The sequence below is a fragment of the Anser anser genome (genome assembly GCF_964211835.1).
Source record: "Anser anser genome assembly, chromosome: 11".
Classification (NCBI taxonomy): Eukaryota; Metazoa; Chordata; class Aves; order Anseriformes; family Anatidae; genus Anser; species Anser anser.
Genome location: NC_139732.1, coordinates 12,630,349 through 12,645,680, shown reverse-complemented (window position 1 = coordinate 12,645,680; position 15,332 = coordinate 12,630,349). Strand labels below are relative to the sequence as shown.

At 52.0% G+C, this 15,332-nt stretch overlaps 1 protein-coding gene across 2 annotated transcripts in view; it reads left to right on the top strand.

Annotated features, from left to right (window-relative positions):
* The window catches only part of CPNE2 (copine 2), a 58,677-nt gene extending 44,453 nt beyond the window's left edge, over window positions 1–14,224 (top strand). For both annotated transcript variants that reach the window (XM_083852290.1, XM_083852289.1), the window contains exons 13-16: window positions 4,586–4,637; window positions 6,826–6,959; window positions 12,094–12,330; window positions 13,624–14,224. In XM_083852290.1, the coding sequence (XP_083708416.1) occupies window positions 4,586–4,637; window positions 6,826–6,959; window positions 12,094–12,330; window positions 13,624–13,731 (531 nt within the window). In that variant the 3' untranslated portion in view covers window positions 13,732–14,224. The remainder of the gene's footprint in view (window positions 1–4,585; window positions 4,638–6,825; window positions 6,960–12,093; window positions 12,331–13,623) is intronic.
* Window positions 14,225–15,332: the final 1,108 nt, after the last annotated feature.

Below are 15,332 nucleotides of genomic sequence, written 5' to 3'. Positions count from 1 at the left end.
GTGGTGCTGGGTGCAGTGGGGCACACGGAGGGACAGGGCTTTGGGCTGCTCCGGCTGTCCGGAGGTGCGATGTACGGCCTTGGTTTTCCCATAACGCAGCTGAGAAGCTGCTCTGGGACACCGCAGTGTTCCCCTACCGGCTGGGTCTTTTGACTGCTCTTGGTGCATGTTACCTCCGCTTGTTGCTGAGAAGTCCCCAGCTCGCGGTGCAGTGCTGGGGTTGATCCAAGAGCCTTTTTTTTTTTTTGTCTGCTTTGCGGCAGGAGGGGAGCACTGCTCCGGGCTGAGCAGAGCAGGGCACGTACATCACAAGCAGCTGGGCAGGGGAGCTCTGCGCTGCCGGCCTTTGGGGCTGGGGATGTTTTGCCCCTCAGGCGTGCATCCCACATCTTCCCCAGAGAGAAGGACCATTGCGGGGGTCATTTTTAATCCATGCAGAGGCCCCACAGGACCAGTCCAGCACTGCTCATCAGAGCCACCAGCACGGTGGCTCCCACCCGACCGCCACCTTTCTTCGCACCCTCAGCTGGCTGTGACCGCAGGGCAGATCCCAGCAGCTCTCGTGTTTTCACCATTTCAACCCAGACTCTTGGATCTCCCAGCAGCCCAAATCCCTGCAACTCAAGTGGGAGCTGTTGCTGGTTGCCACTCACAAGAGGCCATCCTTCCCTGCGCAAACTGGAGCTGATTCATCCCCCTTGGCCGTGAAATGTCTCTGGTCTGTCATTTCACCAGTTTCTGCAGGAAAATCTTGGTGAGCAGCTTCCAAGGAATAACAGTTGTCAGCTGTCAACTGGGGATTTATTGTTTGTGGGGAGAAATGGAAATGGAAAACGCAGCCAGGCTGGAAGGAGCCTGGCAACCTAGGCTGCAGTGTGCAGGGGAATGGGTCGGTCATCCCACCGAGCATCCTGCTTCACTGCCACCTGGGTGGAAACTGCACTGCTGGGCTGCAGCCCTGGGCATGAGCAGGGCCTGGGGCATTAGGTGAAGCCATAAGGCAGGAGGAAGGACCCTGAGCAAGGCAGGGAGAGCAGGCCTGTGCCCCACAGGGACTCCTGGTTACTGCCTGTGAGCCCGTGAGCCTGGAGTTGTCTGTCCCGCACGGCTGGAGGAGTTTGACAGGCTGGGGATGTCAGCTGATGGCTCAGGGGTCCCCTGCAGCGAGCTGCAGAGGTGCCTCCACCAGCTCCCGCTGCTGACACTCCATAAGCACCACTGGAAACAAGCCTCTTTCTCCCCCAGAATGATCTGTAAGCCTGCATAAGCCCTGGCAGAGAGCAACTCTCCATCCCCAGCTGTTTGATGCACAAATAAATGTTACCCACCCTAACGCCTGGAGTAACCCGCTCCTTGTCTCACATTTGCAGCGGAGGCTTCCAGCACCGGGGCCAGGCACAGCCGCCCCAGCAGCCTGGCTCGGGGACATCATTTACCTGCATTGCGTTGAGCACGGCCCCCCCAGTGCCGTCCCTCCAGTCCTTGGCTCGTTCAGCCTCTGGGCCCCACGTGCCTCCCCTCTTGGCTCTGCTCCGTCCCCACTGCCTTGTCTGGGGCGTGTGTCCCAGGGGCTCAGCTCACACGTTTCAGGATTTTGATAGGCGAGGCTCATTGGGTAACGACAAAGCCCAAATAGCTGCTCTTTGCTGAAACACAAGATTCGTGTTACGGCAAGCACTCCGTGGGGAGCTCTGCAGCTGATAACCTGGGGATGCAGCACCTTGTCCTGGCAGTGGGTGAAACTCTGCCATGCTGACCGACGGCCGTTGTACACAACAGACGAGGGTAAAAACGGGGAAGATCATTAGAGATAAGAGTCGTATAAATCGCGCTTTGTTCTCGTTGCGCTCTTGTTGCCATGGCACTGCCAAATGCTTTCAAAGAACTGGTCGGAGTGAGATATTTTGCACACAGAAGTCTCGTTGGAAATGTCAAAGAACATCTTGCAATGTAACAGCTCTGTAAAGAGCCTCGAGCAATTTCCCAGTAGGAAGCAGGAGAAGGAAGCAGATGGGTTTTGGTTGCTGTGGGATGAGGCAAAGGCAAGGAGGCCCTAGAGAAGCTGATGCTTAAAATCAGAGCCCCACCGGTTGCCCTGTTCTCCTCCTGCCTGGGCTTGGGCACATCTGCAATTCCTGGTGAGAAAAGATGGAGCTTCCATCCAGAAGTAGAAGAGGGCACAGCTGGGCTGCAGGTGCATGTCTCACCCTTTGGAGCTGCTGGAGTTTCTTCCTGTTGGGAAAGGTCCCACTGTTGTTGGTGACCTGTGGGCTCTATGTGTGTTTGTGATCCGCAGAAACTGTTCTACAACGTACAGAGCTGAATAGGGAATGAGTTCCTTTATTTGGGTGGGGGGAGTTGTTGTTTTCAAGCCCTCTTGCTGAATTTTCTAGCAGAGATATATATAATCTGTAAAAACTCCAGAGGAGGTTTGAAAACATTTCTGCCGTGCAGGGAGTCTGTTTTGTAGGTAATGCTGCAAAAAGTGAGGAAAGCAGCTCCAAACCATTTCGCTGGTGCTTAAAGAAAGAGAAAACCCTCTTTTTCAGTTGCAAAACATGGAAATATTTTTTGCTTACCTGGTCTATAAATACCTATATGACAGAATTTTGAATGTCTTCTAAAAAAAATACAGTGAGCCCTTTATAACTGAAAATCCACAAATCTGGCACATATTGCCCAAAATTAAGGCTTCCACCAGAAATGGTGTGTGAAAAACAAGTCATGCATTTCGGAACATGTCTCCAGCACTCAAGTTACTTATTGGCATGAATGGGAACATTACTGGTTCTGCTCAACAGGCATGGAGATACCCGAGCAGGCTGTTAACATTTGCTGGTACGGCAACTCATCAGCTTTGCAGCACAGAAGAGTTTTAGTCTGACCTACTTTTGTTTGTTTGTTGTTTCCCACCCCATGGTGCCTTGCAAAAATAGTTTCTGCTGCTTTCAACACAATGCCCAGTATAATTGGAAAGTCTGAATCAGATGCGTGCTACTTTCCAGTCTCGGGAGGACTTCGGCTTCACATGGTGCTGTAGAGGACATTCATTTTGCCAGCGTTATGAGTACGCATGTCCTGAAGCAATCCCCTGGCTGAGAACCTCAACAAACCACCACCCTTGTGAGAGGAAGAAAATATCCTTGTTTTGTAACTCCAGCACGAACAGAGTGAGAGCTTTTTGTTTTGGAGTCCTTGAGCCAGTGGGCTGAAATCCCAAGTCATGCCTTCAACTTCCAGAGGTGCTGAAAGAAGGAGCTGTGTGTCCTCGGTGCTCCTGAGAGTCCGTTCACTCCTTAACGTGCCTGAAATGCAGGTAGCAGAGTGAGGAATGCCTAAGCTCCCAGATCTGATGATTCTTCCCCAAGCAAACAGCTGACCCACACCAACACTGGCAAGGTTTATGCTGGAGCTCAGGAGTCCTGAGCCTCTTTTGCACCTCAGCCATTGAACCACACTTGTCTTTGGTGGTAACGATAGGTTCAAAGTGACCATTCCCCCTTTTTTTTTGTGTGTGTGGTTTCTGTCTGCAGGCTCTTTCCATGGAAGTAGATCAGGTGGGTTCCCTGATTTTCCTTCAGCGCTGCTGTGTGGTTTCTCTGGCTGGGCTGATGCAACAAGCCAGGGTGTGCAGGGCTATCTGCTGGTGCCAATGTCCCGTAGGACCTCCTCCTAAGAGCGTCTCCCTCAGCTTGGAAGGAGGTGGTGGAAAACCTGGAGGCTCTTACACCTGCATTGGACAAAGGATGGTTTCGTGGTCAATGAAAACCAACCCAGTCTGTGCTGGGACTTGCTGTGTTCACGTCACCTTACCCGTGTGTTCCTGTCACCTCTCCCGTGCTGCCTTTCACCCCTGTGATGACCCAGGTCATGAAGCTAGTCATCTGCTGGCTTTGTCACTGCAGCTGACGTGCCAGGTCAGGTCTTCAAGCCAGCTTGCTCTGTGGCTGCCTGAGTGCTGGGGTTGGCACAGGGAAAGAGGCAGGAGGTTCTGCTGGGAGAGCTGGCACCTGCACAAGATGAGGGACAATGCGCTGGCAGCACCTGAAAGGTGCCACTCCTGCATTCAGAGGCCAAATGAGCAGTTTGTAGGGCTCTTCCTTTCGTGCAGGGCAAAAGGTCCTCCCTCCCACTCTGCCGTGTCACTTGCCAAGAGGTGGAGAGCCAGGTTGCTGCCAGAACTGGGGTTGCCTGAGATGTTAATTGAGATTTCTCCCTTTATAATATGCAATGGGATGAAGTCATTTTTCCTAGTGAACGGTGAGCAGCCAGCGGGGAAGCCATGTGGAGAAACCTGCTGTCACAGCTGTAAAAGAACTGATATGATAATTTGAGGTGGATGCATGACGGGGTGTGGAGGCGCACAGGAACCAGTCTGTCCTCAGATACTACTCAATCCTGACCACGTTTGTCTGCTCTGCTCCTTGCTTGGTTGGGTCGCAAAAGGCTGGGAAGCGTTGCTGGCCCCGCAGGATGAACTACCACATCTGCAGCGCTTGTGCGACTGCCGCACTGGTTAAACTGGCAGAGAGCATCCTGTTCTGCACTCGTTACCGTGTTAATTCAGGTCTTTTCTTCTCCACAGGTATCCCACGAGTTTGCCATTAACTTCAATCCCACCAACCCATTCTGTTCAGGTGAGCACCTGCCAGCCCCTTCTATGCCGTCAGCGTCTTCTGCCTTTCCTCTGGATTTCTCTGGTAACTTGTCTCAGGAGTTTTTCAAGGTCTGTTCAGAGACAGCCTTTAACAGTGAAGCAGAGCAAGTAATAAGGGTGCACTCAACAGAAAGCAGAGAAAATTTGGGGGTGTGTAGGAGGTCCCAGGGTAAAATGCAACTGGATTCAGACAGTGTAAAAATACGCCTTCTTTCTGATGTCTGATGTGTCCTACCAGCCGTCTGCTCCTACAGCAAGTCTGTGAGAAACACAAGGGCTGTTTAGCAGATGGGGAATTCGGACTTAACGCTTCTGTATCTCATTTAGCAACTGAGAGCTGATCGTCATTGCTCAATTGTTGCTCAGATCATAAATGGTAAGGGCTACCATGAGCTGCAAAAGCTGTCCGGGTTGACCTCTGCTTCACCCCAGCAAAACTGGAGCTCAGTCAGCTTCCAGACTCATTCACTAGTCACTAGGTTATGAAGGCTTGTTATGAACATCTGCTTATCTGCTGTATTTGCTTCATTAAATCGCTCTCCAGTAGCTGTGAGGCTTTCTGTTTGACCTGATTTATTACATGCATTGTAGGGTGCAGAAGCCACTGTCATGCATCTCTATCAGTGACAATTCCTTCCCAAATAATTGATTATCAGCTGATTAATTGCAGAATTGCTTTTTTTTTTTTTTAGTTACACACACATGCACCTTTTCAGGAGATTACTTCCTGGGGAAACTGAGGCCAGGAAGGGAGGAGTGATGTGGCCAGACATCACCCAGCTGCCCCTGCATAGCCCTGAGGTATCACACGATGGGCAGGCAACCTGCTTGCGTGCAAGCAGTTGCGGAGTCAGGGCTGAAAGGCGGTGGGAACAATGCGTAAACCATGCATCAGCGCTCGGTCTAGTGTCATAGCGCAGCACCTGAAAAGGGGCTGATGCCATGTCATCACCTCCAGGTAGGATGAGTGGTGGGAGAGAACTTTCTTCCCAGCTGGAGAGGGTTTGTGTCTTGCTGTGTAATTTACAGCAGATATGGGTAACTTACATGTGCACAGACACTAAACGGGGTGGGAGCAGCTTTGGATTCAGGGCACAGTGACATGCCCTGGAGTGCCCCACATAAATTCCCCAGTCCTGCAGCAGGGTTTGTAGGACTCTGCTGGTGCCTACTGTCTCAGGTGTTAAGAGGAGGCCCTAGAAGAAAGGAGCGCAATTCCTGCTGTGTCTGAGAATTATGTCTCCTATTTCCTTTTGCAAGTCTTTATGATGTCGATCAAGCTCTTTCTAAATAACTGTGCCCACAGTAAGAGATGGGGTGACTCCAGAACAGTTTGGTGCAAAAGTTTGGGTGGTGAGGCACTGGAACAGGTTGCTCAGAGTGGTTGTGGGTGCCCCATCCCTGGAGGTGTTCAAGACCAGGTTGGACGAGGCCCTGAGCAACCTGATCTAGTGGGTGGCATCCCTGCCGATGGCAAGGGGGTTGGAACTAGGTAATCTTTGGTCCCTTCCAACCCAGGCCATTCTATGATTCTGTGAAAAGCACAAGGATCTTAGAAAAGAGTTGCAGCATCAGCACCACTGCAAATAGCAAAATCCTAATCCTTATCCTCATGCTGGCAAACAGTTCATAAAGAGAGCCTTTTTAGGTTGACTTTACTCTTCTCGCTGATGTGAGCTGGGAAGAACAGAAGGGTCTTCATGAACAGGTCTGTGGGACAGCAGAAGAAGAGTCTCTGATGACTTGCAGGTCTCAGTGGTGCTTTCCAAACACAGCTTGGGTGCTCTGAGGGTGGTTCTGGGACATTTTGGCTTCTGCACTACCTCCTCTGCCCTGTGTCTGTCTGCCTTTGGTTATGCTCAGAGACCCCAAGTTGCTTTTCTTTTTGCTCCTCCTTTTTGCCTGATTTTGAGATTTTTGCAGAAACAAGGCCTCTCTTATAAGAGAAGGTCTGAGGATCTGCTACTGAGGAGCATAGCTCTGTTTTTAGAACATTTGAGGAGAGAGAGATGAAACTTGATGAGCTGGATGAGTTTTGTGGAAAAAATATCTCTAAGTTCAGCCCCCACGGTATTACCAGCCAGTCATGCTTGGAGTATGGTATTGGACTTGTGGCTGGCCTGGACTGTTGCGTGTTGTGATGTCTGGCTTCTCTGGTTTCCCTGCAGGCGTGGAGGGCATTGTCCAAGCATACTCGGCCTGCCTGCCTCACATCCGCTTCTACGGACCCACCAACTTCTCCCCCATTGTCAACCACGTGGCCCGGTTTGCAGCTCAGGCAACCCAGCAGGAGGCTGCATCCGTAAGTCCCGCTTTTCTCACGCTGCCGTGTTGCGTGGCCACCTTGGGCCGGCATTTCAAAGCCGGTCCTTGGGTTCAGTGTCTTGAGTGGTGCGAGGTGGCTGAAGTGCCAGGTGGAGAGGACCCAGCAGAGAATTGAACCCACCCTGACCCCGCGACCAGCAGCGCAGCTCTGTGCTCTCTGCTGTTCTGCTGCCGTCACGGCGGTGCCCAGCTCAGGCACTGCCCTTGCCTGGGACTACGGGGTGGCTGACCCAGTGCTGTGGGTTCCTGTCCCCTGCTTTCACGTCAGGAGAGTTGAGGCTGAAGGAAAGCCACGAGGCTGAGGGAGACGTGGTGCAGAGCCAGGCTCAGCCTTGGCTATTTGTAGGAGAAATTGCGTTGTTCAGGTTTAACAACAACTCCAACATGTCGCCAGGTGGGAGGAACAGCCAGGAGGGTGGCAGTTGTGCCTGCCTGAGCATCTCATGGCTGCTGTGGTGTCACGGCTGAACTTCCTTCCCCAGCAACATGACAAGTTCGGCAGACAAAGCTGGCTTGCGAGACCAGACTATTTAGGGGAGCTGGGATGAAAGCTGCCTGCAAACAATTGTGGGAAGATCTCCCCATCCCTCGTGGCTGACATGCATCTGCTGTTTCTTTGCCCCATGCTGGTGAATGGAAAGGACTTGAAGGAAAGTTAAAACTAACCCTGTCTGTGAAGCCCAGCCGTGGGCTCTCAGCTGGCTGTTGTCACTTTAGACAGAGAATGTCGAGTTGTTGCAGATGCTTCTTAGGAAAAAAAAACAATGCAAAAGCTCTGTAGCAGTCAACAGAACTGCAGCTGTAGAAAATCAGAAATTATTGGGGAGAGAATTGAGACAAGGGTGGGAAACGCCATGAGGTGGCCATCCCTTGGATTGATACAGATGTCTTGAGCACAGTACGAAATGTTGGTCCCCTTATCTCAGAAAGGATCCAGTAGACCTGGAAATGGTAGCAAGAGAGTTGGCCAGAACATTCAGAGGTGTGGAGCAGCTCCCATGTGAGAAGTGGCAAGGCCGGGACCTTCTGTCCTGGGAGAACTTCCAGGTGCGAGCTTGGGCTCAGGAATCTATAACATGCACCAGCAGGATACAGAAAAGGATAACTTGTTCTGGTTTTCTGAAACATTCGCCACTGGCCTCTGCTGAGCTCCCTGGGGGCTTTGGTCTAACTGGGCAACCTCTGTACTTGTAGATTCTGGGCAAGAGGGGAATAATAGTTCTGAGGAGTATGTTGCTTCCAAAATAGCCATGGGCTTTTGTGTGGTGTGGGACTGACAGGACTGTCATGGGGACCACGGGGAATTAGGTTGGTGGTAGGTAGTGCTGGCGTAGTGCAGACGGGAAACGAGAGCAACTGGGCCGAGGTTCAGAGGGTGTCTTCAAACCTTTGGCTTACATCACTTCAACACAAGGGAACAGCTGGAGGAAGATCCTCTTGGTTAAAGCACCTCCCCGTGCTCTGTGAAGAGATCTGGTGAGATCTGGTGGTGCACACCCAGGCTGGCAAACCGAGGAAGGAGAGCACCAGCCCCAGGGTTTCCTCTCTGGGAAAGCCCCTACAGCACAACCAGTCCACAGACTGCTTGCCCGAGCCGTGCCATGCCATAGGGCATTATCTTTCTTATGTGGCCAAATCCAAACCTTGTCCTGGGAGAAGACCTTTGTTCTTTTCCCACTTGGATGACATTGGGTGGCTCACTTTTATCGCTGCTTTTCACACCAGTTGGAAAAGCGGTGGGCTCAGAGCCAGGACTGGGGCTCCCGCGCGGCCACTCCGGCCGCTCGTCAGGCCTTGAAGTTGCAGTTAATTAGCCCAGCAGACTGCTTACATCCGTATGTCAAGAAGCTGCTCGTTAGCACAGAGGCCCCCTCCTACCACGCTCCGTTGCACCAGGCTGCGAGGCTCGTGTGCAGGAGGCGGCACCAGCGTGCTGTTAGGAGGCAGAGGCTGGAGTGGGGCTGTGGTTTGGAGAGCCAGGCTGGGCGGGCAGCGCTGCCGCTGCCGGCCGGCCTCCTGCCAGGGGTTCTGGCCTGCCGCTGGTGGCTGAGGTGCCTTCCAGAGAGCATGGAGAGCTGGGTTTCGCTCAGAGCCAGCTCAGCTGGGGCATCATCCTGTGTGCGGACAGAGCTGGCTGGGGTTGAAAGCTTTCCTGAATGCAGTCTCTCTCTGAGGGCACCTTCTTCTGCCTTGCCTTCTGTGCTGTTGCTCTTCCCAGCTCCAAGCACAAGGCATTATTACCCTATTCTTGTCTTTTTTTTGTTTGCTTTCTTCGTTAAAGCAAGCCGCTTCCTGCTGCTGCTGTTTCGAGGGGGTCCTGTTGCTGCCCACCGTCCCCTCCCGCATCCTAACACCTTCTTGGTGCTTCCTGTTCCATCTTCCCCCCTTTGAAACCTCCTCCCAGGAAGGCTGCGGGCTGCCAGTCCTCACGTCCATGCACAGCACTTGTGGGGGAAGGTCCAAATCGGGTTTAATTCAGTACACATCCAGGTGGCTCCTCAGTGTTCATTTTCTCTGCTTGTGTCAGTGGGGGAGGGAGAAGCCCACAGGCCTCGCACCGAGCAGAGGCACTAATCATATGCAAATTGCACCCCTCCGTTGGCACTAATAGTTTAATCAAGGGAGATTTTAAATAATGTGCACCAAAGTAATAGCTCCGTCAGAGGCTGGAGACGGCTCTTTTTTGGAAGCACAAAGCGTGATTGATCAGGGACCTTGCTCCCCCAGGGCCTTCTCCTCATCCAGCTGGTCTCAGCGGTGTGCGGCAGCACCGCCCTCTGTGGTGCCGGCGGCAGCCCCATGGCGTGGAGACACCAGCGGGGGGACAATGGGGACAGCAGCCCCACAAAGACCTCCTGCGGGCTGGTGAGCCACCATGAGGTTGTCTTCTGCGTGGTGGCCAGGCAGGAAACACAGTGGGCCTTCACCTGGATCTGCACGCTTTGTCCTGGTCTCACTGGGCTCCCACACGAGAGAGGGGCTTTAATAAACCCCCCAAACTGGTAGTTTTTCCACGGCAACGTGGATCACAAGCAGAGGAGCTGTCTGCTCTTAAGGGATGGGAGCACTAAAAGGTGTCTGAGCAAGAGGGGGAGAGATGCAGGGCGCACACGACTGGCTTGGCTCCCAGGGGAGGATCGATAAGCTTAGGGGAGTTAACCCGCACCTTTCCAGCAGGACCCCCATATCCAAAGCTCCCCTTTCCTTGCCACACACTGTTAAATGCTAGCTAATCCCCTGAAGTCCTGTTTACACGTGTGAGCCTAGTTGGTGATTTTGTTAGTAAATTGCCATGATCATCTCCAAAGCCTGTGCTGGATTCAGAGATCAGCTGTTTTAGCAACAGAACAAGGAGAAATGGGGAGGTGCTGCCAGGTGGGCCATGCTGGCAAGCACTGGGGGTGACCCCTTCAGGACAGGCTGATTTTCTGCTCCCTAGGGGGTTATTCTAATATTGTCATAATTCATCTGGCATGCGTCCAGATGATGCTCTAGTGCAGTGCCTGCTGGCACCTTGCTTGTGAAGATGCTCTCCAGCCAGCTCGCTCTGCTGCAGAACCTCCAGGCTTTTAAGATGATCCCCAGCATCATCTCCTTGGCCTCTCAAATATGCAGTGAGAAGCATTTGGTGAGCTCTGTTCTCTTTTTTCTTGCATACTTTCTAGTGTGCTTTTCTCTGATCCTGTTATGGATTTCACAAAAAAAAAAAAAAAGAATCAAAGGGAGATGGACCTTTCTTGTTTTATTCTTTGACCATGCTCAGAGGCCAAATTTGCACTGATTTACTCAGACAAAAAACATGGGGAGGAAGGGTGGAATGAGCTGGATTTTTGCCCATTATCAGCTGCTGTCTTTGAAATTTTACTTTCTCCCATTGAGGTTCACAAACAGGGTCAGGCCCAGTTACTTGTCCTGCGACCAGTGCTGGCCATGAGTATGAGAAAATGCTGGCATTTAATACCAAAAAAATGTGTTGATGCTAGTTCTGGAATCCAGATACTTCATTCCTGTATAAATCTTCCCCTAGAAAACATTTTTTCCCCCAGCTGTATTTTTGCCTTGTTTCAGATCCCTGCTTCCCAGGACGTGTCCGGGGTCCTGCTGGCACCCCCAGCCTGTGTCGCCGGTGGTGCTGGGGGCAGGGAGCTGGTCCTGCTGCTGTGGCACACACAAATCAGAAGCAATGCCACAAACCCACCCCCATTTGTGCTTGGAGCATTGTGCTTGCTTTAGCACAAGAGAGTGTTGAGGGAAGAAAGCACTTAGGGAAAATTTCAGGAGACAAGATGTGGGCTGGAGAAAAAAACAAGAAAATGAGCTTTGGACTGTGTTTCTTCTGCTTTTCTGGGACGTCGGCACTGGTGGTTTTCAGAGGAAATGGAAAGAATGAGGAGAGGAACAAAGAGCTTTAATGCTCCTAAGTGCTTGTTTTTCCTCATTTCTCCACCACACGCAAGATGTGTAATGTGCCAAAATTGAACCATTACTTTCCCCTGAGGGGGAGGAGATGGAGGAGCCTTCTCAGGGGTCCGTATGCTGCAGACTTGCTGTGCTGTGTCCAGCAGGACTGTCCATCCGTCCATCCATCCACTTCCTCAGCTCTGCAGGGCACAGCAGCAAGCTGGACATGGGCTGAGTGGGGAGAAGAGATTGCATCTGCCAGCCGGACTTGTGTCAGGGCCCCTGTGACACCGAAGCTCTGCAAAAGTTGGAGCTTTTTCCATCACTGAGTAGAGTAAATTAGTCAGTGAGACCTCTAGCAGGCGGTTCAATTAGATTATAGATACTGAGATTACATTAGGTGAGATTCGGTGGTCTGCACCAGCAGGCACTGCAGGGAGCACTCCCTCCTCCATGCCAGGATCCTTGCTGCAGCCACTTCCCCAGTGGAGAAGCACATGTAGGCAGTGCCGCAACACGTTTTTGTGTTTGTTGTTTGGATTTTGCCTTTCAAAATCTGGAGGGAATGGGGTCACCTGAAATTTCTGGGTGCTGCTAGAAGGGGGTGACACCAGCAGCGAGTGCTCCCAAATCCCTTGGGTAGATGCGTCCCCCGACATGGGCTGCATGCAACCCCGCCCAGCTCTGACCCTCTGCTCCCCTCTCCGCAGCAATACTTCATCCTCCTCATCATCACAGACGGGGTCATCAGCGACATGGATGAGACGCGACACGCCGTGGTGCAGGCTTCCAAGTTGCCTATGTCGATCATCATCGTTGGGGTGGGCAACGCTGACTTCGCCGCCATGGAGTTCCTGGACGGGGACAGCCGGGTGCTGCGCTCCTACACGGGCGAGGAGGCCGTGCGTGACATCGTCCAGTTCGTGCCCTTCCGGGATTTCCGCAATGTGAGTCCGTGCCCCTGCGCTGTGCTGTCCCCAGCGCGGTGCTCTGCGGTGTGCTGGTGGCAGGAGGCTGTGGGAGCCCTGTGCAGATGAGGGGATGGGAGCAGAAGCCTGGTCTCACATTGCGGGGTGGGGGAGGGTTCTTTTATCAACCTGATGTAGTGAGAGATGTCCCATGGAAGGAGGGTGGACACGGTTATCTTCAAGGGTCCCTTCCAAGCCAAACTGTTCTGTGGTTCTCACCTTGGAAGTGGGGCAACCCCAGCAGATGCTGAAAGGTTTGGGAGCCATTCAAGGGGCAGCTAGAGGCAAAAGGGTGAGCACTTGTCACCCTCCCACTGGGCTCTGCCATCTCCCAAGCTGCCTGCTTTGCCCTAGCTCTAAACCCCACATCCCATGGAGACACGCTGGCACTAACCACATGAATCAGCGCTGCGACAAGACACGCAGGGGCAGCAGTGCTCGTAGTGCCATGGCATGCTCTATTTGAGCATCCTCCATCTCTGTCACCCTCATCACCACCAGGCAGGTGGGTGCTCACAGAGCAAAAAACAATTACAGCAGGGTTCCCGCAACAAGCTGGGGCAGTACTGGGCTTGTGTCTCTCCCTTGCCATGGTCTCTGGCCAGTGTGTCCCAGTGTAATGCTGACCTGCCGATCCTCAGCAGTGTGCAAGGTCCCCAGGGGTGAAAATGAGCCCAGGGCCTGTCCCAGTGTCTGCTGCTCTTGGAAGCTGCAACCCCACAATGCTTGCTCCATCCCTGTGGGATGGATGCCTGACCCACTGCTGTATGTTGGAGGAAAGTTGATGAGTTGAAGGAGGCAGCCCTGGGTTGGATGCTGTTCCTGATTGTGCTGGGCGCTGGGTGCTGCTTGTTGCTGATGGGATTGCCAAAGGATGCAGGAAATCATCCTGTGCATATCTGTCCCATTTTTGCAACAAAACACTGTATTTCCCTTTCACCTGCTGTTAGGAGATTCTTGATTTTTCTACTCTAAGGGGATGTTTATTTTATTCTGACCAACCAGTGAATTATCTCCTGGAAGGAAGATGTAGTACACAATATATTCCCAGGTGTACAAAGTGCTGACTATCAGAGAGCTGGCTTCAAGGGAGTATTAAATGAGATGCCACTGTCTGGAGCTGGGGACAGGCCAGCCGCGCTGCGCTGACTCTGCTCGTCCTCTTTCTTAGGCATCTGTGCCAGCCTCTCCTGCGTGGCAGAGCTTGGCAAGCCCTCGCTCAGTCCCTGTAGGCTTCTTATGTTGGTGTTTCTTTTTTCTTTTTGCCTGCAGGCCCCCAAGGAAACACTGGCCAAAGCTGTGCTGGCAGAGCTGCCCCAGCAAGTTGTGCAGTACTTCAAGCACCAAAATCTGCCCCCCATCAACTCGGAGCCTGCGTAGCGCCATGCCTGGCGGCGCCATCTGCATGTCGCTGAAGTCTGTTGGTGCCACCGAAAGCGCATGTGCCACATGCTTTTAAATGAAGAATACCCTCCCTGAAACACACAGTTTTGTACTTTTTAATTTAATTGTTAAGTTCTTAAAACTCATCCCAGAGAAACATCTGGATTCATTTTGTACAGTCCCAGCCTGAGGTAACACCAAGAGGCCAGCCATGCCCTGGTCCTGCTCTGTTGAGTCATTTTTCAGTATTGAATGTACTTTGTATAATTTTAGTGGAACAGGATACAATTTTTACAATCAAAACTTGCTTTTTCCAAGCAATGAAATGCTTAATATATTATTATTATCATTCAATGAACTGGTCATTGTATAGGTCATGTATCTTTGCTGTACCTGTACCTCTGTCATGCTCTATGTTCATTTTTATACTGTGTACATGTTATATTTGTTATACTCAGGTTAATAAAGAAACTTGGACATTTAAAAAAAAGTGTCTCCCCTAGGGTCCAGTCTGGGAGCACCTTCCAAGGCCCAGAGGACAGGAATTTGGGTACTTGGGAGCTCCTTGTCCAACAGTCCAACACGGGCTGTCCTGGTCCCACAGCCCTCACTGGTTGCGACCAGGATATTGGTGCCACTGTCCCAGCAAGGGACTGGGTCAGGTGAGCAGCACACTGTGGTTTGCAGCCTTGCAGGTGGTGGTCCTTCCTCATTACCTATGTTTTAAGGCCAACTGTAATTGTTTTTTTTTTTTGCAGCCACAGTTGTCTCAAAAGCCACAAGCTCTCCTGGGAGCAAAAAAAAAAAAAAAAAGGCAAAAAAACCTGATGGGCACACCGATGGCAAACAGGCTGCTCTTCCAGGAGCTTTCACAGCCCCAGCGATGCAGCAGTAAGTGATTGGGCTGCTCTTGCACCTCAGCACAGGCAAAAACCCAGCAGCACCTGTCACCCCACGCTCAGTGTTTTCACTCGCTGTGTCCCAGGATCGCCCCCCCATGCCATTAACAACGTGGGACCCTGCTGCACCTCTAGCCATTCGGCAGCAGACTGGAGGGTTCATTCACCAAGGGTGGAGGTGACCTGCACTGTCCTGGGCAGGTCCCTAAACCCCTTCCACCTCCAACTGAGTAAAAGACTGGAGCCAAGCTGCATGTCTGTGTGTGTGAGTATGAGGCCCCATGCCAGCCCCCGCCTTGGGGGGGAGGGGGTCCTGCCTGGTGAAATATTTGCTTTGCAAAGCCCTCTGGAAGGGGGAAAAAAAAACCTGACATCAACCCTCTTCCAAATGGGAAAGCAGTATTTGAATGGGGACTTATTTAAAAATAACTCTGTACACAACTCAGGTGCCGGCCATGCAGGCTCCGTAACACTCCGCTTCCAGATCAAAGTCTGTAACTCTGGAAAAATATTTTCTTTTCATAAGAAAACCTCGTATACAGCTGCACTAGCTAGTAAGCTCCTCTGCTAGTGGAGTGTTTGTGGGGGTTTGTCATTTTTTAACACCTCTCTGAAGCATTTAACAACGAACACAGACAACAAGCAGTTTATGAAGCTGTCCCCGGAGAAGAGATGAAGCACACATTACGCAGTCATGCC